The 21,909-nt window shown below is 47.3% G+C and overlaps 1 protein-coding gene across 1 annotated transcript; it reads left to right on the top strand.

Annotated features, from left to right (window-relative positions):
• Nucleotides 1–135: 135 nt before the first annotated feature.
• LOC8031664 (neprilysin-2) lies at nucleotides 136–21,222 on the top strand. The gene is made up of 8 exons (XM_040205922.2): nucleotides 136–768; nucleotides 3,473–3,524; nucleotides 3,589–3,656; nucleotides 5,181–5,311; nucleotides 7,846–7,911; nucleotides 16,112–16,207; nucleotides 16,302–16,378; nucleotides 20,428–21,222. Exons 1-8 carry the CDS (start codon nucleotides 216–218, stop codon nucleotides 20,525–20,527), a joined length of 1,143 nt encoding a protein of 380 aa, XP_040061856.2. The 5' UTR covers nucleotides 136–215; the 3' UTR covers nucleotides 20,528–21,222.
• Nucleotides 21,223–21,909: the final 687 nt, after the last annotated feature.

Genomic DNA, 21,909 nt, shown 5'->3' with positions numbered 1-21,909 from the left:
AATCACGGTTGCGACCGCAGGCATCACGAAAGTTTCCGTTTAGTTTCCAAACTGCCCTCGCTGTATACACGCAGATCGACTGGGACCGCTACTTCAACTCGCTGCTTGTCGACAAGGTGACCCCGGACGAGCCCATCAACGTGGTCGTGCCCGAGTTCGTGAAGCAGTTCGAGTCTCTAATCCTGCGCACGCCGGCGCGCACCGTCGCTAACTACATGGTGTGGCGCGTGGTGCTCCAGTCGTACGGTACGCTAGGCAAGCCGTGGCGCGAGCGACTCCAGGAGTTCATCAAAGTGCTGACGGGCCGAACTCGCGAGATGGCCCGCTGGGAGCAGTGCATGGGCTCGCTCACGGGCTCCCTGGGCATGGCGCTGTCCTCGCTCTACGTGCGGCACTTTTTCCAGGAGGACAGCAAGGGCGCCGCGCTGGACATGGTCAGCTTCATCCTGAAAGAGTTTATGGCCATCCTGGACGACATCGATTGGATGGACGAGCAGACGCGGCAGCGCGCACGGGCCAAAGCCCAGGCCATCCAGCCGTACATTGGCTACCCCGAGGAGCTGCTGAAGGTCGCCCTCGTGGAGGAGCACTACCGTAACGTGAAGCTGAAACCCGACGCGTACTTCGAGAACATCATGCAGCTGCGCAAGTGGTCCACGGATTACGCCTTCGGGCATCTGCGCAAGCCGTTCATCAAGGGCGAGTGGAAGACGTTCGCCCAAGTTGCTGTGGTAAACGCCTACTACTCCTGGCTGGAGAACTGCATCAGTGAGTGCTACGTCGCTGGTCGGCGGTGTTCGCTTTGCTGATCATCGTGCCTTGGTGCTCGAAGGGTCGAAGTGTAGGCTCATAGAGAAAGCCCGGACCTCAGAATGCCACTGCTGGTTCGCAGAAAGTGAGGCGCAGAGGAAAATACAAGGATACATCTCTGGCCCATGAATAATTGCCAAATGCAGTTTGTCGTACTGTGCAGTCTTTAAGCAATAATTAATAGGGGAGAAAGAAAACAGAGGCTTCTATAGTCAGTGACAGGTTGAGAAAAGTTTTCGAGGGAAAGGAAAGTTGGGGAGGATGAAGTAGACGAAACGCTGGAGGAAAGAGAAGAAAACCTCCTCCTCTCTTCAGCGTTTAGTCTGCTTCCTTTTGCCCATTCTTCCTTTCCCTCGAAAGCTTTTTCTTAACCTGTAACTGACTATATCCGTACATGCATGGATATATAACGGGCGTCTTGAGAAAAGAAAACCGTGGTTTTCGGCCCGCGTCAATAAACTATGCATCGCAGGAGGCCAACACACTGTGAGAATCTGACGCTATAGAGGTTTGGAGAAAACGCGAAGGTTTGAGAACATGACGTTACCTGGGTGAAAAGATAAACGAGAAACACAAATTTCTCTTTGAGCCGAAGTCCACTGTAAGCCTAATATTGCCGTATTCAAGACCAAGAAGGAACGAAACTTCCTAATTTTAGAAGATTCCCGTGTACTCTTACCTCAAATGTTCGCTGCTCGAGTGCCCGCGATACCGAGTGTAATGGATAAGGAGCCCAGCACGGACCTTGCCGACTCACTCACCTGACGGCGACACACTCTCCCGCTTTCTCGCCGACTTCTCGACGCTTGCTGCTGTCGTCTTTGACGCTCGCTGCTGCTCTCTCGACGCTCATTTTTGCTTTTGTTTTTGGCACAAGTTCATCGACTGAACATTTAGTTTCAGGTTTACACCTGTCGATTCGTTTCCCTCTGCTACAATATTATGAAAACAAGAGCTGACGTTGAGGACGAATATGGCATTTTTTATCAATGAAAAACACTTGAAGTCCGCAACGGCAGGCACCAGGGCCGCACGGTGCGCAACAGCAAATCTTTTTCCGGTTCAGGCGACACCGCACTTTAAAGCAACTACGGTTTCGTGCGTGATGGTTAGGTACCGCACCAAGAGGCAGTCTAAGAAAAAGAGAATGAGGTTGCGCATTTCCGGTTTTCTAAAAATCATGAAAGTACGAACACGAAAGCGCGAAAAGTCGGCCGCTCCGCCGCTCTCGGTCTGTTAGGACGCGAATGACTCACGTGCGTCAATTGGAAAGACATCCACTTTCCATTTTAGCAGAGCGTCCGTTCTGCTAAAGTGGAAAGAGGTGGGAGGAGCCAACACCTCCTAGATAGCACAGCCGTATTGCTGAATGAGATGACGTCATCAGCAAGGTCAACGGTGGGCAGAGATGGCACGCGACTATTGCGTCAACGTTCGTCTCAAACTTGACCCGAAGCCAAGCGCTGACGCAGCACTCGTTTCCAATCAGTGTCCAGCGGCGCAATCCAGCTCGGAGCACGTGGAGCTAAAGCTCGCGCTGCAGTACCTCGGGATCTGGGGTTCAATCCCCACCCTTGCCCGTTTCGACCTGGATGAGCATCGTACCCGGCGTGCGGTCGTGTATCACTACTCAGTGGTGCACATTAAAACCCCAGGTTAGCGGTTGTACTGCACTGGCTAAATTTCTCATCTACAGCTAAGAGACCGATTACCCGTTCAGGCGCATCTCCATCAAGGCTGTATAAACATACAGAGCAAACCCTGCGAGTTCTCTGCGTAGCCCTTTGCATTCCGATACGCAAAAGACGCGTTTTGGAACAGTTGCTCGCCTTGTAATGTCGGTCAAAACCAAAATGAGCCGAAATTTGCACGAGACGAATTGTCTAGAACATACTCGGTACTTATCGAGACGTTCGTCGATATTTTCTGCTGATGTGTCGTTCGCGTTCTCGCCGAAAGTGGCCCAGTCTTCTCCTACACTCGTGTTCGTCCTCCCGCAACGTTAAAAAAAATACATGGGGAACCGCAATCTTTCTTCTCAAATTTCGACTGTGTTTGGTGCGACATCTGATAATAATGTACGACAGCATACTCAAGATGCAAGGTGCGGTGTTCCTTGAACCAGAGAAAGATTTGCTTCATAGCCGTGCGGCCGTGAATGTCTGCTGTCACAGACTTAAAGACTGTGATGTACCCTGAGTTCACAGCTCGGTCGTGAATATATTCTATATCAGCAATTCATTCCCGTTAAAATCTTCGTTGGACATAATTGGTCCACCAGTACCGAGGAAAAACTATAATTATAACGGAAGTGTGACCTCAGACGGATTGTTAGTGCAGTTGCATAAAATTGTTTAGTTTAGGAGACGTGACGACTGGCAGTCTTTGCTAACCGATAAGACCATAACCAAGGTCTAGTGTGCAGTCAGTCCAAAAGTTTCACGGCAATGTTACCCGAACCGTATTGTAATATTGATAGTAATGGGGTAGTCGTAACAGGTATATCTTGCAAGATAACCATCCCTGGTACAGTATTAGGCAGAGCAAAGTGGCAACGTGGCATAATTTTTGCACAATATTGGACAATATTAAAGTAAAACTAGCAGTTTTGCATATCTCATGATGTTTGGCGATAAACGAAGAGTTGTTTCTTTGCGGACAGGGTTCCCAGCCGGCATCCTACAGGGAGTCTTCTTCTCGAAAGATCGGCCCAGGTGAGACAATCTTTTTCAGCTGTCGTCGAAATGCCCCTACCTAACCCATCTCCTTTCCCCCTAGCTACCTGAATTACGGAGCAATTGGCTCTATCATTGGCCACGAAATTACGCACGGCTTCGACGATCAAGGTACGTGGTCACATTAAGCCAACACCAACTAGATTATGAAAGCCTGTGAGCAGCCTCCTCTAACTCCATGTAACATCATTCCTCTCGGATGGCGCCAGCTCAGCAATGGTAGTCCCGAGTCCGACGCCGAGTGTCCTTCGGCGCAGTCACTGGACCCGAAGCCCTGCCGAACGTTGACGTAGCGCTCTTGTCCAATCAGCGTCTGCGCTCGATCTCACTGTGATGCAGACTTGTACCGTACGCATTACAAGTAATCAAATTACTTGTAATCGATTACTTTCTGAAGTAATTTTGTAATGAGTTGATTACTTTTAGGCAGTAATCACGAGAGTAATTTGATTTCTTTTTGAAGTAATAAAAATTACTTCTACCGTTACTATTTTTCCACGGGACCCCCTCCCCCCCCTTTCCTGCACACACACAAAACAAAGATTTTTGCGGAGCTGTTGGAAACGAGGTCAACCCCTTTGTTTGCACAGTTTCTGTGGAATGTCCGTTTTTATTTGAGCTGGGACTGGGAGTGGGAAGCCCCAGGAAAGCCCCAGTTTGTAACAAAGGCCATTGAGGGCGAAGTTTGAGGGAGCAGAATGTAGCTTTGTAGGTCCTTCGTACAAACTATCTCCCTCACGCACACACACACAGAAATAAAGAAAAAAGAATCCTGCTTATGGTACCTATTCGCAGCCCGTAGGAGAACCAGAACCGAAGAATGTCGAAAGCGGATACAAAATATAACAAAACCAGTTCAAATATTTCTCTATTTCCCCTACGTGGTCTCTGTAACAAGCAAGGTTTCGAGTTGAGAAGTGGTCGGGGCGATCTCTTCCGCTGATGGATACTACACATGATCCGTTTCATATCCTGGAGCTGCTGCTCCTTTGTATAACATGCGAGTTCATCCATATGTGAATAATAAAATAAGCGATGCAAACTTTGAGCGAGAACCCTTGCTTAAGCTTAACAAGATCTAGAGCCCCCTCCGCTCCCTCCCCTTCCTCCCCCCTCCCCCCCTCCCCTCCCCCAAGTGGCTAACGCCCAAATCAGTAAATTTCTTCAAACGAATTCTATGCTTGTGTCTGCATTTTGAAGGTGCAACGACCACGCAGAGGGAACCCGTTTTTTTTTTTTTCTTCTTCAATACTTGTGAAAATGTGAAATATAGGTTGCAAGTAGTTCATTGTTATGAGCGCTAACGATGTAAGTCTTCACACAATAAAGTAATCGTAAAGGTAACGGTTACTTCTGGAAGTAATGTCCAATTACTTTTGCTGTCGAGTAATCAAGTAATATAATTGAATACTTTTTAGCCAAGAGTAATAGTAGTTGTATTCGATTACTTTTTTCAGTAACGTGTACAAGACTGCTGCGATGACGTGGAAATGAACAAGCTTTGATTATACTAGGTGTTGTTGACCACACCCCGGTTCAGGCAGTTTCTTTTCAAAAGAAATCGGGCAGGCTTTGAGTTGGTATCCCCAGCTCTGACGTTCACTCGTGCTCTGCTCATCGGTGTCGGCTGTACAGGGCGTCAGTTCGACAAGGACGGCAACAATATCAACTGGTGGGAGCCCGAGACAGACCTCAAGTTCCGCCAGAGGGCTCAGTGCATCGTGGAGCAGTACGGGAACTACACGGTAGCCGAAGGCACCTTGAATGTGAGAGCCGTTGTGTTTAGTGTACGTACGCGCCGCTCCGTTGGTGATTTTAGAAATTGATATTATTCTTCAAATAATGAGTACGTAGCACATATTCCTTCCCACAAAACGCTTCTAAAAACTGCACAGGCTCAGTTAATATTATTTATTTTTTGTGTGTCTGGCCTTTGTTTTGCTCTTTTCCTCAGTGGTACCTGGTACTGTCATCCATCTTCCGTAATAATATTTGCGCGATATTAGCAGCGAACTTCGACTCCCAGAGTGTAGAGGAGAACTACGCTATCTTTGTTTTTATTTTGAGGCACGGGTGAAAGGTTACGTTCGCGATGCCAAACCTTGGAATGCGTGTATTTCATGCTTCCTCGTGCTGTACAAGTGGCCAAGTGCTCGCACTTGTAGCCTTCCTGTGTTCTGTTGCAGTATGCTTTCTTCCGTATCGCGAGCACGAAGGAATCGCCACATGACCCATAAAAATCAATGAATAAACGAAAACTGGTTTACACGCCATTCGCATGGACTGAAATACTCGCTAGGAGCGTTCCGAAAATCCGGCGTTCTAGCTAGTTTATCCCCAAAAAGTAGCGCCAAGCTCTCCGTATGGTTGTCATTTCGGTTCATTGAATGAGCAGTCTCTTATTGACTTTTCTATTCTGGGTGAGCCGATCTAAAATCGCTGGGGACGGGTCGCCTTCTCGAGACATTTCTTGAATGCCGGAATTTTGTTATCCGCACACCGGCGAAACACGCGCACATCTTCGCACTGCCACCTCATACAGCATCGGTGCTTGGCTGAAGTGAGAAATAATTTTCCAGTCCTGAAATACGCGAGAACAATAATTCCATTCAAAGAGATCCGTGGAGATAACTCAGATAAGCATGATTGATAAGTTGACTTCTTCCGCAACGATAAAGACGCTTACATCGGCAAGGAACGCTTTCTGCACTATGATTCTCCATGGCAATCTTGGTGCGACAGGTTCAGAACTACCCTTTCGAAGATTCGAATGGAACAAAATCGCGGTTGCCATGGAAAATGAGACCGATCTCTTTGCAAGGTTTGATCGGTCGTCTGTATGTTATTAGTATTAGCGGCGAGATGTTTTGGTGGCGCCCTCCTATGGTTCCCCCTTGTGACGTCATTGCCTTGCGAAAACAAGTTCGATGGTGTTTGTAGATAGCATGGTGGAAGCCTGAAATCATTGCGCTCTCAAAGCAACACTGCCAACATCGTCGAAATTAAAGTTCTTTCATTCCTCTTATTTCCGTCGATGTTTCCGACGTCATAGTCAGCTTTTGGGCCAATCGTGGAAGGCCGACCACAGCGACGCTTTCGGTCGCGCACGTCGCCAATATGTTTCTGTCCGACTAGAGGTCAGGGAAGTCAATGGCGCTACTTTTCCAGGGTCCAGTGACTTTAGTTCCCTCGCCATATTGTGCTGATAATTCATGATCCACTCTGGATTCCACCCCATATCTGCATTGACGTGTCAACGCACTGAAAGGGTCTCTCGTTAACGTAAGCGCCTTTGGCACTTTCCACGCACTAAATTTGTCGAACTTCCTTATGTGCAACAACCTTCAAAATATTACCGTTTTTCATTCCCTTTTTTTCTAGAAATTTAATTTTATATATTCCCACCACCGCCACAATTCCCGTGACACCACGGAAAGTGTTTGCTATGCAGGTACTGCGAGCCAGTGCTCTAAATTGCGTGACTTGTTTAGTATGTTTTTGTCTGAAAAAGAACGAAAAAGTGCGAGGCCTTTGAATGCAGCAATCTATTACAGGCCTAACAATATACCGATGTGGCTCGCGCGAGCGGATAAACGAAAACGTATCTCCATTTTGTGTTTTTGCGAGGTTGAATTGTTCGAGCCAGATTTAGCCGGTCGCAAGCTCCACCCATATCCGCCTCTCAGAATATAAACGGCTCTGCCCTACGCTTTACGTGGCAATGTTTTCACTCCCATACTGCACCAAGATTTAGCCTCATGGGAGCTTATATCGCGCAAGTTTGCCACTACGCGGTAGACCTACTCGTATTTCGGTTTCTCATGTTCTAATTTTCGTTCTAAACTCTTGAAACGAAGCGACTTGTGCAACGAACATTTTTTGCCATTCCCATGGAGCTGTTATCAATGACATTGACTGCAATTCGCTCGCTGAATTACTCCGAAAAAGTGTTTAAACAGTACCAGCAAGTCCTCAGGTTATATCAACTTGTCGACGTATAAATATTCTCAAAGTCTGGAGGGAGGAAAAATAAATTAAAGTTGTGGAGAGTGTGGCAGCCCTAAATTCCTAACATCTCGTGGCTTTGAGTCTCCGTGCGACTGCAGTTTTCAGCTACACCTTCTGAGCTGGCTTCGTCTTAAGAAAGCTTAACTCCCAATAATAAAATTATTTATTTATTCCCTCCGGGCATTTTGATAACTGACTTGCCCTCTGTTCTATGGGAGAGGCGGCGCACTCATCGCATTTATAGTCCCTGCCGTGGTGGCGACTGACCCGAGCCCTCTCTCCCCTCGTATAGTTAAACGGCATCAACACGCAGGGTGAGAACATCGCCGACAACGGAGGCATCAAGGAAGCCTTTAACGTAAGTAACGGAATTAGACGAGTGAAGGCCCATTCACACAGGACCGTTTGCGTTTTTTTTTTTTTTTTTTCTCATGTTACGTTTCGAGTAGGGTTTCATTTTTTCGGGGTGTATTTTCCTTCAAATTTAAGGGCATCTTGAAATGGAGTGATTTTTTTTCACGTATTTTGAGCTTTTTAATTGCAATTTTCAATGTTAGAAAAAAATTTGGTATTTTAGACCATTCTAATAAAACAAAGAAGAAAGAGAGAGAGAGAGGATCACTCAGACCAGTCTATCAATGCTGGAACGCAAACTGAATGATGTAGATAACTGCATCGGGCACTGATTGGATCTTCTCTCGGGTCACGTGACATGACGTTGAAATAAAGTTTTTCCCTATGCAGTTCGGGCTATGCTCGTAAAATGATGCAGTTGGTGGTGACGTCAAAATGTCGTCACGATGCACTTTGACGATGCAGTTAACTGAGTGGTCGATGAGAAGCCGAAGATCAATCTGCATCGTAAAAAATGGCGACCCTAACATATGCATCTCTACTGTTGGGTTCGCCAGCGGATCGAGCTTTTAGAGATCACCGGGATGCTTTCGAGACGAGCGATGTGAGGTTTGTGGGCGAATACCGGTTGACCGAAGGGGTGACTCGCTGGCTGTGTGACCAGCTTCGCGGAAAGCTCCAGCGTTGTCTTGAAGGGCCCCGTGTGCTGACGGTCGAACAACAAGTCCTCGCAGCTCTACGCTTTTACGCCGCTGGTGGCTTCCAGGGAACCGTCGGGAGCGACGAAAACATTGGTGTTCTCCAGTGCTCTGTGAGTCGCGTACTTGTTGATGTCACCAACGCTATCATCGATTGCGTCGGATCGAAGTGGCTGTGTTTCCAACAAACTCAAGCAGAGAAGGCGCTCACAAAAAGGAAGTCCTTCGAGCGATGCAAGTTCAGCGGCGTCATCGATAAATGTTCTAAATACTCCTACACGATTTAACACGATTGTGCTTTTAGTTGAGTGCACCCCATATAAGCGATTTGGCTGAGCGAAATGCCAAGCAAGCAACGGCAACAGGCTTAAGTTGAGCTAGTTCGTTCATACTTAAGGTGGATAGAGAGAGAGATATGCTTTATTTTAAAGCAACTACTTCAGGTCAGGCCAGCTGAACTAGAATAAACATACACATAAAGAAAAGACCATACACACCATGGGACTAACAACTGATTTTCTTCTTCCTCCTCTCCTCTACGAACCCAACTTGAGGGAAATATTCTCTTTTCTTCCTTTTTGCTTACTACTTCACCGAAAATTTAACCTCCGAAGGAACATTTTTTCTTTCTCGTGCAGCACGAGAGAAGTTGCACTAACGCAGTCAAACATAGTCAACAAGTAAAATTTGTTGTTAGTTGTTTATACAGCAGGAGGTTATAGTCGGATGCAACCTAAGAACAATCTTTTAGCTCCACCCACAAGCGCATTGCGCCCATCTGAAGTGCCTCCGCCGTCGAGAAAGTAGTTCGCTAGCAACGTTGCTTTTTCTTCCTCCAGGAAACGTGTCTTAAACTACTACAATAATTATTTAATTCATTCAGGACATTTAAATAAGTTAGAATACGTTTTTGTCAACGAAATAGCTGTTTAGTAAAGAAAGAAAGTCATGTCCAATGTACCGTCTTCCCAATTCATTTTCTGTCCAGGATACTGTCTAACATACCGTCTAACATACCTCTCAGCAGTGCTAAGCCTCGCGCCCGCTTCGAAATTTTCGTTGGCGATAGCGTCGCTGGATTCTCACGTTGTCGCGCAAAAACTGCTGCAAACGCAAGCCGATACCATTAAGATTTCGTGGCGTAACCTCGGGCACGTAAAACACGGTGCAAAACAGCAGAATAATTGTCACGAGAAACTAGCGTCGCGTTGCTAAGAACAGCAGCCATGTTGAGCTTTTTTTTTTTTTTTTTCAAGAGGATCGCGATTGGTCTACGGAATCGTGACGTCATGAAAACGATTGGCTGGCGTTTCTCGGCGTAGGATTACATTTTCCTCTGAGAGGTATTTCCGGTTTTTTCTTAGTTGCAACCGACTATAGTTTGCCTGAACATGGCGACATTGTTACCCACTAGAGATAAGCAATTTAGTCAGTGCAGTACGACTGCCAGCCCGGGGTCTTTAACGTGCATCACGCAGTACACGACCGCACGCCGGTACGATGCATATGCAGCAGATCAAAACGGGCAGGAGTGGGGATTGAATCCACGATCCCGGGGTTCTGCAGCGCGAGCTTTCGCTCCACGTGCTCCGAGCTGGTGTGCGCTAGCCTGCTCGGCGATTCTCCGAAATTCCCTGTAGGGAGAAAGAAAAACGATGGAGTTTCAACTCAATCGCCACAGTTTAGCGACGTCACCGGACACGTCACGGTGCAGTTCTCTTCCGATGTAGTTTGTTGGCGATGGAGATTAGGCTCCTCCCACCGGCGACGTCACGATGCAGTTTCTCCACCGCTTTTTCCAGCATAGACAGACAGGACTCAACGTACGCTTATCGTTTCTCTCAAGACGTCGTCTGATCCCCCGAAGGGACTGTTGATATGAAGACTCGGGAACAGCGGCAGCTTCACAAAACTGAAAAGCTTTCATTCCCGACGGGCGTTCGTTACGTTAAAAAAAAAAAAAAAGAAAAAAACGGTACTGAAAAAAAGTGAACAACGAGCTCCACGCTCGCCGTCCACGAGCGCAGTCCCCGATCTCGTTTACAGGCCTGACATTCTGCTGATCAACTCTTCTTCGCTGGTACTCAACCAGTTTGATCTATTTTTAACACTATCCCGACCGCGAAATGAGTCACGTGCTGACCTCCAGGGGATAAAGGCGTTGAACTGGTCGGTCGGTAATCAGTCCATTTTGCAGTTTTACCTGGCAGGACTGTGTGTTACCGTATCTTGCCCTGTGGGTCTTCGGCACCCTTCCCATTTGCCACAATTGTTTCGGTGCATTACTATCATGCACAAGAACAACGTTGTCTATACTTAGGATTGACGCAGAAGCTGGTTGCGCATGGTGCGCCGATCGAAGCTGCAACAAGTATTCGTGCTGCCAGCGTTTCCAAAAGTTGTCCGTTAAGCATCGACGGTACATGATCCTTTTGAGTAGGTCTGTTCTTTTGGATTGGTGCTCCGTCTTCGTTGTTGGGTCGGGCCAAGCACGTCAATCTTTTCCCAAGCAAGATATATCCTGGGGTTATCAGCTTATGCTCCGTGGCGTCCGTGGTGTCTATGGTTAGAGGTCGGGAATTGACTATTCTTTCAACTTCGGCCATAACAGTAGATAATTCTTCGGAGGTTAGACATGCCCTCCCTAGCACTTTCCGTAGGGTGCTCTTTACCGTTCGCACGAGCCTCTCCCACCAGTCTCCCCACCATGGGGCACTGGAAACAATGAACTTGCATGTTGCTCGGTTGTTGGCAAGATGAGACGTAAAATCTTCTTCTTGCATCGCTCTAAACAACGCATGTAGGTCCTTTGATGCCTTCTTGAATATTTGTGCGTTGTCAGCATAGACTTTTGTTGGCAATCCTTTCCGTGCCGTGAAACGCCGAAAGGCAATTAGAAAGGCTTCTGTAGACATCGCAGAAACAAGTTCAAGATGAACGGCGCGAGATACTGCACAAGTGAAAAGTGCGACGTAGGACTTCACGTTGCCGCTTGCTGCCCTGACGTACAAAGGACCTGCAAAATCTACGCCTACAACATCAAGGGGCGCGCCTTGCTTCAGTCGGTCAAGGGGAAGTGGAGCCACTGGGGCTGTGTCAGCCATGAGGCGGAACCTCTTGCATAAACAGCAGCTGAAGATCACTTTCTTCACCAATGGGGGGATTGGTGGCCGAGTGGCCTAGCGCACATCTGCTCGGAGCACGTGGAGCGAAAGCTCGCGCTGCAGAACCCAGGATCCCGGGCTCAATCCCCACAACTGCCCGTTTCGATCTGGATGAGCATCGTACCGGCGTGCAGTCGTATAGCACTACTGCGTGATGCACGTTAAAGACCTCTGGCTAGCGGTTGTACTGCACTGGCTAAATTGCTCATCTACAGCTGGGAGACTCGTCGTCCGTTGAGGCAGACCAAGTTCTAGGCTGTATAAATATACACACAACCCAACTGTTTTTCTTCGCCAATCTTCTCCCTCCTATAATCTAAAATCGTTCTCGGAGTTGCGCCAACGTGTCTCGTGCTCCTCCGCAAAGAACCTTGCAGTGGGCGTTCCGTACCGCCAGGGTTGTGAAGTAGTGCTCACTTGACAATATGATTGGGTGTTTTACATTTTCCGATGCTGGCAGCATCTTAAGCCGGCCTCCAACCCGGATGATATCGTCTTCATCCAAAAATGGACTCATCTCTGCTAGAGACGAGTGTTTGTGAACATTTTCTATCTTCAAGATACATTTTATCTCGCCTGAGTAAGTATACTGTTCTGAACGTTATTGATCCAGTATAGTTCGGCCTCAGTGGTTCCTCGGCACTCAGTGGTCCACTTGACGGTTTGCCATTTTGACAGTTCTTCCGAAATCGAATGCACCACGCCGTCACTCTTAAAGCCCGATGAAGTTCGCTGTACCTCGTCAGATCAAACAGCGGTTCAGGTGGTGTTGTTTGCAATATCACATGGACTGCCATTCTCTCTTCTTTTGACAAGTCAGTCTCCGCTTCGTTACTAGACCTCTGATCAGGCCATTCATTTTCGTGTTCAGTCAACCATTTTGGTCCTGACCACCATAAAACACTCGACACCAGTCGAGGACCTGCGATGCCACGGGTAAGCAAATCCGTTGGATTGTCACTTCCCGGACAGTACCTCCAATGAGAAGGATCGGTGTCTCTTAGTATCTCTGCAACTCGGTTGGACACGAAAGTCTTCCACTTGCCGGGGTCGCTCTTGATCCATGCCAGTGTAATGAGAAAATCCGTCCACAACGTATAGTCATACGGAATGCATGGGATGGTCTTCTCAAGATATTTGTGCAGTCTCGATGCTATAACGGCTCCCGTAAGTTCCAGGCGAAGAAGAGTCTGCTTCTTGATTGGAACAACCCGAGCTTTTGCCAATAAAAATGTAGGTCGTTCAGGTGGTGATGACTTCGTTGCAACGTACGCTGTAGCTCCATAGGCAGTTGGGCTTGCGTCGCAGAAAATATGAATCCGGGTGTCCTTGCCCTGTCCTGCTTGGGATACGAATCTAGGGATGACTAGTGCATCCATCTTTGCAAGGTCAGGACATCATTCTTGACATTCGTTATTCCGATCCTCGGGTAGAGCACTGTCCCAAGTGACTCCTCTCGCCCATAGCTTCTGAAACAGTGTCTTCACTCGAATTGTGAAGGGCGACAAGACTTCCAGGGAATCGAAAATCCTAGATGCTGCTTGTAGAACAAATCGTTTAGTGCCATTATTCAACTCTAAGAAGTTTTGTAAATTTGGCAACGCAAACTTCAAGACATCCTTCTCTGGATCCCAGACAATTCCCAGAACCCTCATTTTTCTTTGTTCAATGATAGGCGTGGTGTTTTCTGGATTTGCCTCTTCTCGAAGTAGCAAATCTCTCAGCGCTTGTGAATTCGTCGTCCACTTTCGGAGAGTCATTCTTGCGTTCTGCATAATAGTTTTGGCGTCATGGTAGAACTTGATGGCTTCCTCCTCGGTAGGTGTGCCAGTAACCAAGTCGTCCACGTAGAAGAAGTTACGAAGTACGTTAGCCACTTCCTCCTTTTCAGTCGGCAGATTTTTCAGCTGTTGGAGGTTCGTAGCCGTCAGAAGAAATGGACTACAGGTTGCAACAAAAGGAACCATCGTCATCCTCCACGTATGTGTCTCTTCATCTTTAAAGGTCGAGGATGGTAGATTTTGAAACCAGAAAAAACGCAATGCATCTCTGTCCTTTTCTGTGACAGATATTTGAAGAAATGCCTTCTGGATATCTGAGGTTATCGCGAAGCGGCCCACCCGAAATCGCAGAAAAATTCCAAGAAGGTCTTGATAGAGGATGTCTCCTTTCTCTAAACATTCGTTCAGAGACTTGCACCCAGCTGCATGCGAGGATGCATCGAAAACAACTCAAAGTCGTGTCGTCAGTGCATTTTCCTTGATGACTTCTCGATGTGGCATGTCAAATAGTCTGCCTTCACCAGTTGTCTCGTTTGGTACCACTTCAACGTGACCAGCTATCAGATACTCTCTCATAGCTTCGTCGTAATGAAGGATTAGAGAGTCAGTTCGGTAAAGTCGACCTACTTGTTTCCGAAGTCTTGTCATCGCTACTTGCTTATCGTCCTTAAGGACACCTATATTGTCCTTCCACAATGATGCCACTTCGTACTGTGTGCCAGACCGACGAATGTTCTGCTCAAACTGCCGCATCACTTGACTTGTTTCGGACTTCTAGTCTCCTGAATCTGTGATTCCCAGGCTTCCTAACCCCCAGAATGATCGGAGAGCGCCTTCAACTTGTTTTGTAACGGTGATCTATAGGACACAGACGACCAAGCTGGTGTGGGTTTCTTGCGACTTCACGAATAATGTCCGTCCTTGGAAAGTCCAACCAAGCTTGGTATTTATTGCAACAAGGGTGCTGCAGGTCTTACTCCGAGTGACTTGACCAGTCATAAAGCCCAACATTTGGTCAGAGCCCATCAAAGTACTGATGCCCGGTTGTGCGGCAACCGCTAAATTTAGCGGGGAAACTGAATTTGTGCTGAGGTGACTTGGCGTCAATTTTCTAGCTAAATTTAGTGGGGAAACTGTGGGAGGTGGGGAGGCTATGGAGAAGGAGGAGCGGTGGGTACGGAGAAGGAGGAGGTGGAGAGGAGAAGGAGGGTGAGGAAGAAAGCAGGGGAGTCGTAGGGCAGAGGAGGAGGAGGGGAGGGGCATATCCTCCCTTCCGTACCCTCTCCTCCTCCTCCTCAAGAGCTGCGCTCTAATTTCGCGTTACAGAGATTTGTAAACGTTTTTCATTTTTTTTACCCTCATGACCAGAAGATACGACAAAAGGTAACGCTTTGTCCGTTCTGCCGCCGATCTCCTTCCGCATGGTAGTACGGGAATAACGAGCCACCGACGAGCGCCTGGCCAGTACTATGTGCGGCAACACAGTGGGGACAAAATCTGGGTGGTCTCGATCAGACGACGGCTTCCCTTCACATATGAAAGCCTCGGGACGGAGATTGAAATGGAAGCCTTCAAGAAAGTGCTTGCCGCACAAACGGTCGTCCTCGCGAGGCGACCATTCTTTTCAATACACGGATATTATATAACTTCTGTGCCTTTCAGAGTCCGCCGGAAACTTGTAGGAACTCAGTCCGCTACCTTTGCTGTACCGTCCGGTGTAACTGACGGCTACACAGCCTTGCGGCATGTTGAAATGCCATGACGCTTACGCAAAACGTGCGCCCTCCTGCCCACACCCGGCTCCGGCGCGATCGCTGAGCCTTCGCAGCTCCGTGACATCAAGTCCGCGTGTCGGTCTATAGCAGCCTCATGGACAGCTCGATGAGAATTGTATTCTAATGGCTAATTCCACTAGTCGCTTTGGAAAGCGTCGGGATCAACTTTTCTGGAGCGCGCCTAATTCACTAGGTGATCGGGATCGAGATGGAAGTGTTTCACTCGTCGATTTGGGTCAGCTCCCACTACAGATCTCTATCCGGATCAGGGAAAAGTCCGTCTGCCGATTGCGGCGGATTCTACCCAAATCCAGCCTGGCCAGTCCTCGACGAGCACACATGACTTCCATTCTCGTTAGTTCCATCGGATCCCCAGTGGAACTAACCTAAGGTTAGTTCCACTGGAGATCCGTAGGCGGAGCGGCTTCGTTCGGTTTCCGTGCTCCCTCTCGGATCTGGTCGACTGATCCCGGCGCGCTGGAAAACGGCCATTCGCAATAAGTAAACACAAGCTTAAGTATTTCTTTGTGAAAGACAGCTTGAATTCTGGGTATTTCGTGCTCCGCCAGAGCCCCAAATAAAAGGCTTTGTACTTCGTATTCTGCATGCAGTTACTCCTTGAAATAGTTGCTTCGCTTTATAATCTAGCACGGATGTCTTGGAGACTCACAGCGTACGCAGACGTAGGTTCTCGTAACGCAACCTAAGCAAATGATACTGTGTGAGCGGGCCTTTATACCTGACGACGTTCAAGTGCAGCGTCAGACTGCTCGTCTTCTGGTACAGGCTTACAAGAAGTGGGTGAAGGAGAACGGTCCGGAGGCCGGGCTGCCGGGCCTCAAATACACCCCGCAGCAGCTCTTCTGGATCAGCGCCGCCAACGTGAGTACTCGGCGTGCTCAAAATGCTTTTTCTGCACTCGCACTTGCACACCAGCGCTTTTCTCTTGTTCTGGACGGCCGTCCACATGACGCAGGTATGGTGCGGCAAGTCCCGTCCCGAGACATTAAAGCTGAGCATCCTGGCAGGTTCACACAGCCCGGGTCGATTCAGGTACGTCGCAGGACGGTTATTGTTTGAAACGTCTGGTTATAGAGTAATAAATGACAACTTAACCGGTTGCGGGCGTTGTAAAGAAGGGCAACAGTTCTGGCAGAGGGACATCCTGGCTTTAGGTTCCCCGGCCTTTGCTTTCATGTTTGATTGCACTGGACCTTCACGAGAAGAGCCATGCGCATGTGCGCGTATTTCCCGCAACATTAGGCGAACACACACACGCTTATCTTTCACTTCCTTGCAGACCTAGAGGAGTGAAAAAAGACCACACCGGGCATGCTTCACCCTCCATTTGCATACCAGTACGCTTGGGCAGACGGCTGGGCGATTCGTGTCGCGATGGAATAAAGGCTCCCCGGATGAGTTGAGAATTAATGTTCCCGAATAAAAAGCACACTCCGTGTTCCGTAAAAGGGGGTACATTAATGAGCTTTAGTATTGCGTATACGAGCAAACGAAAGCGCTATGCATTTGCGTAAGCGTTGCGTGTTCGACGCTGCGCATGCGCGAAGTTGCCATGCGCTAATCCAAGCCCGCGGTTCGGGCTCCGCGCACGGGCATTGTGGAACACGCAACGCTAACGCAAACGCACAGGGCTTGCGTTCGCTCGTACACGCAATATTAAAACTCACGATTATGTGCGGTGGCCACCAGCGGCGTATAGCAGCAGACTGCACTGTGAGACGTCATGCGCCATGCTCGCGTGAACTGTGCTTTGTCACGCATTCTGCTTGCCTGTGAGCGCTCGCTAGTTGGAAAGAATGGCCAGTGTCAAGAGACTTCGGGCTGACAAACAACAACGCCTCAACGACTGCGTGAAGAACCGCTGAAGCTTTGTGTGGCGCTCTTATAGTTCTATAATTATAAATGCCACGGCCGTGGTGCTCAAGTGCCAGCAAGCATGTCAACAGCCTGGTCACGTGTATGGTATTCTCGATGTGTCTTGCCCGCATAAAGTGTTTCAAACAAAAAAGCCAAATTGGACGTTTAGTGTTCATACAGCGTAAGGTCGGTCTGCCAGGATGTGGCGACACTGGTTTACACTCGAGCCTGGAGCCTGCTGAGCACGCGCGCTCGTGCAAAAGTAGTTCAGGGTGCTCCAACTGTGAAACAGAGCGACCCCTCTGCATACCTGCAGTGCCAACACCCAGACTTGTACACGTTACTGAAAAATAGTAAGGAATTACATTTACAATTACTCAAGGCTCAATTGTAATTTATTACTATTACAATTACCCTCCCATGAAAGTAACTGGCCGTTACCCCAAAAAGTAATCCGTTACTTTCCTGGCGTTACTTTTAACATTATTGTCCTCAAGTAAGAAACAAAGAGAAGGGGCCTATTCAAGTTCTTATTGTTGCCACCTGTTCCATTTAATGACCTTGAGTATTTTGAACAACAGCTGGCTCTCGAATGTCTCGTCAGACATTTTGCATTATTTCTTACTCAATATGTCGACTGCTACGCTGAACATCATTTTAGCTGAGGCACTGGATGGGAGTGCCATATTGTTCCTCACGAATGCTTCATGCTCTGCATTGAGTTTTTTCAGCGAAGCAATAGAAGCACTATTTACCTCGAATGTAGAGCAAAGCTTCGTCGTTGCAGCCGTTGCCTGCTATTCGAAAGAGTTAGTTGATCCTTCCGATACCTCCGTACCCGCGATAACGGTACCCGATAACGATATGATGCATACGCAAAGACGGCGGCGAAGTATCGGATATCGTTATCGGAGTCATCGGACCGATCTACTAAAATTTTCTATTATCTAAATCGCAAAGCTCTAGAAGTCATCAATAGCAAAACATAGTTGTAACAGTAAGGTGATAATTAAATAATAAATAAGGTTTGGCTCGATATTATTCTTCCATTGGTTCTGAACAGTTCGAGCCTCACTTGAGACATTGGTGAATAAAAAAAAAAAAATAAAAAAAAACGTTTCCAGTTTATAAATATAAGTAATAAAAGAAAAAGAAGGACACTCATAACAATAATTAATTAGAACGTCGGTTAAAACAGGGAAATGTAAACGCACGTTTGCCGTGTGTACCTTTCTTCGTGCTGTTCAAAAACGCACGGAGCACGAACCGACTGCAGTTTACTCCGGTGTTCTCCAGATAGACGTCCGCTGATGCCACGGGCAGCAAAGTGTAGAGTACTAAGTAAGCCGCCCTATGACCCTACTCAAGAGTGTCACTCTCTCCTCAAGCCCAGAATAGCAAGTCTACGTCAGCCACCATTATGTTTTATTTGTAAAAATATCTGCTTGAGATAAGCTGCGTCCTGCTGGGGCAAAACAGGAGGAAGAAAGAAAGAATATTACCATTTTCTGAATTCTCGCAAAAAGCTGACTCACAAAAAGGGTAGGGCAGACGCAGAGCCTCTGGGTAGACGGAACGTTGTCTCCCGTTGTGACATTATGAAAATGGTCGTAGTCACTATATCCGAGAAGGACATTGTTAATTCTTTTCAGTGCACTTACCGCCTCGAGCTTCTCGAAGAGGCGCACAATCACTTGGTGTCCTCCTCTCCCCATCTTCGATCGCAAAGAAAAAACAAAGGGAGCAAAAAAAGCGGATATAACTTGCCCCCCCCCCTTTTTTTTTCGTGAATTGTTCATTTGGGTTTTTTGACATTGACCCTTACATTGACATGTTAGGGTCTAGAAAATTTGTAGATTCAGGGGCTTGGTGTTGCAAAAAAAGGCCTTGTGGAACTGAAGAGTGCCAAGCCTGCCTTTGCGCTGGCAGATTCGCATGACAGTGTCACTGCGCTCGACTTTACAAAAATGAAAAAAAAAAAAAAAAACCTTTATTTAGAATGGGGGCGGGGGGGGGGGGGGGGGTTGGTTCTGACAAAAAATGTAACGGATTACAAGGAATCCGTTACGTCAGAAATGTAAGGGAATTACTTTAAAATTACTCTAGAAAATATGTAATTATTCCGTTACAAAATTACTGATAAATGTAAGGGATTACAAGTAATTTCGTTACTTGTAACGGATTACGTACAAGTCTGCCAACACCACCCATTGGCGACGCGCGCGGTTACAAGCGTCGCTGTGGTCAGCCCTTCACGATTGGACAAACGCTCTGCATGACGTTGTTACGACCGCAACTTGTCATAAGAAGGTGGCCCGATCAGCGAACAAGCCTGATTAAGATAGACAGCGGCTCGGGGTACCATACTATACAGATGTCCAGTTGCGGTGGTGGCAGCTACTTCCTAAGGAGGGCTTTCATATAGCTACGCCTGCTTTCGGTAGAATCTTCTGGTGAATCGTGCCTCGATATTTCTCCCAAGAGCCAGCCTGAATGTCGACTGAGTGACGGACGTCTTTCTCGTCCCAAAAGTAGGTTTCCCTTATGAGTCAACCTTGGGTAAAATAAGTAGCCCACATAGGAAGTGAGGAGTCGCCTCCTGTAACATCTAGTGATTACTGTCACTGCGCATTTTGCGCCGGCAGCGCCATTTGTACGTTTAACATTTATTTTTGTAACGTCTCGAGTATGAATTCCACTTTCAGAAATAAAAATAAGGGGGGACATTAAACTGTCACTTTGAAAGTGTTGGTTTAAGGACGCGATAAGTGCAAGTTTGCACCGTGGTTTGACAGCCACAAATAAGATTGTCACTAGCCATCGAAATTCCTGGTTGTCACGTCCCAAATATGAACCATAAAAGGAAAGAACGAAAACATCCCGTCGCCAATGATTTTTGAAGTTTGACATCATAACAGAGATTAAGCAAAACCACAGGTTGGACACGAGTGCTGCGTCAGCATTCGGCAGGACCTCGTGCCCATTCACTCGTCGAAAGGCGCTCGGCATCGGGCTTGTGTGGAATGTCCGAGTTAGCGCCATCAAACTGTGATGACGTTCCATAGAGGAAGAGGAGGTTGTTTGCAGGCCTCGATTCTTCTAGGTGTTGTTAGCAGTATCCACAGTTTTCGCGTGACCACATGCTTGTTTATCAACAATGAGTTGGTCTATATATACAATTAACTCACGAATTGCTACAACCAGATGTTCAATGTGTTGCGTAGGGTCATCGGTCCCACGTCCAACACGCCCGAGTTTGCCGCCGAGTTCAACTGCCCGGTCGGATCTCCCATGAACCCAGTCAACAAGTGCACTGTCTGGTGATCCCCGACCTCCTCCAAATAAGATCTGATCGCGCGCCCCACCGCACGGAGCATGCGTCGTCCACTTCCTTTCGCGACCCCTCTCACACGAAAGGAAAACCCCGCCCCTCCATTCTCGCAGACCACTGCTCTGGATCCCGAACACAGGGCTCTGAGCAGTGTCCCTCTTCCGACCCCACTTTTGACCACGTCATCCCTGCCGTCGAGGACCAAGCGCCGCATACCCAGTGCGAACCGTCATTGTCAGTCCTATGACCACCACCAACACCTAGCCTGGCAGCGGCATACTCTTTATACGTTCTAATCCTATCTATGATCCCCTCAGGTTGAAATATACGAATATGGTGGAATCTCAGTGTCTTATAGTGGCTGTTATGGCCTGCAGCATCGGTGATTAAGGCAAACTTATCTCTACAGACCCACATACATACTCCTACAATATGAAAGACCCAGTACGTGTGGTTTTTATGCGGTTGTGCTATGCATACCTTGGCCAGAGCCACCTCCTTAGAGACAACAGAAGAACGGTCAATTTACTTTCTCGCTCCATGCAATATGAAGCCGGCCTAAGTGAATGCCCCACAAGCGACGCCTGCCACTTTCTTCGTAAAAAAGGACTTACGTACTGACAAGTCAAAATTCCATGTTTTTATTATTATCCGAAACGACTGAGAACGATGCCTGGACATTACACTCAGAATTCGTAACGTGGAACCTCAGTATTTGTGAAGTAAAAAAAATTATTCGAAGCCGAATTTGAAGTTCTTGCGTGATCCTGCCAGTGCTGTGACGTCAAAGATTGAGTTGTCCTGCAACTCGAATTTTTCTAACGCCCCCGAATTATCCCGACCCGAAGTGTCGTTTTCAAAATGTCTAACCTACATTGTTATCGGTTTTGTTCGGGTTCACGGATTTTGGTTCAGTTCCGGGGAGCAAGAATAACAGCTCGGACTTGTTTGAATCGCTAAATTAAGAATATATTTTCCGTGTTTTTTTTGGCAATAGGTACCATATTATCAGTGACAAGAGTAACTATATAGCTTTTTATCATTTGTGGAATCAACTTTTATTCTTAGGAACCGAAATAAATTGTGATATTTATTTTCGATGACACAGTAACAGAAAAGCTAGATTAATATATACTACTCAACATGTTTTTTTTTTTTTTTACCTTAGTCGCGTATATTTTACTTAAATCGAAAGGTTATCAGTCAGGGAGGTCGACTGAACTACACGTGATTGGTACAACTTCGCGTCGCAGTATTAGAAGTCGAATCTTGTTGTGCTCTTGAACTTAAAAATAATCACAGTGCATAAAATCATAAAATGGGCACGTCCTCACATTATATATGCTGAAAGCTAGTTTACAAAATACGTTTCACA

This window comes from Ixodes scapularis, unplaced genomic scaffold (genome assembly GCF_016920785.2).
Source record: "Ixodes scapularis isolate PalLabHiFi unplaced genomic scaffold, ASM1692078v2 PGA_scaffold1__304_contigs__length_218370807, whole genome shotgun sequence".
In the NCBI taxonomy this organism is placed as follows: domain Eukaryota; kingdom Metazoa; phylum Arthropoda; class Arachnida; order Ixodida; family Ixodidae; genus Ixodes; species Ixodes scapularis.
The sequence above is the reverse complement of the archived record's forward strand: the minus strand, read 5'-3'. Positions and strand labels throughout refer to the sequence as shown.

What these genes read in the sequence shown, in the direction of transcription:
- LOC8031664 (XM_040205922.2), top strand. Translation starts at nt 216, where the DNA reads ATGGTGTGGCGCGTGGTGCTCCAGTCGTACGGTACGCTAGGCAAGCCG. An exon ending in TAGCCGAAGGCACCTTGAAT is followed by an intron (nt 5,312 to 7,845) that starts GTGAGAGCCGTT and finishes CCCCTCGTATAG; the next exon opens with TTAAACGGCATCAACACGCA. An exon ending in CACAGCCCGGGTCGATTCAG is followed by an intron (nt 16,379 to 20,427) that starts GTACGTCGCAGG and finishes TGTGTTGCGTAG; the next exon opens with GGTCATCGGTCCCACGTCCA.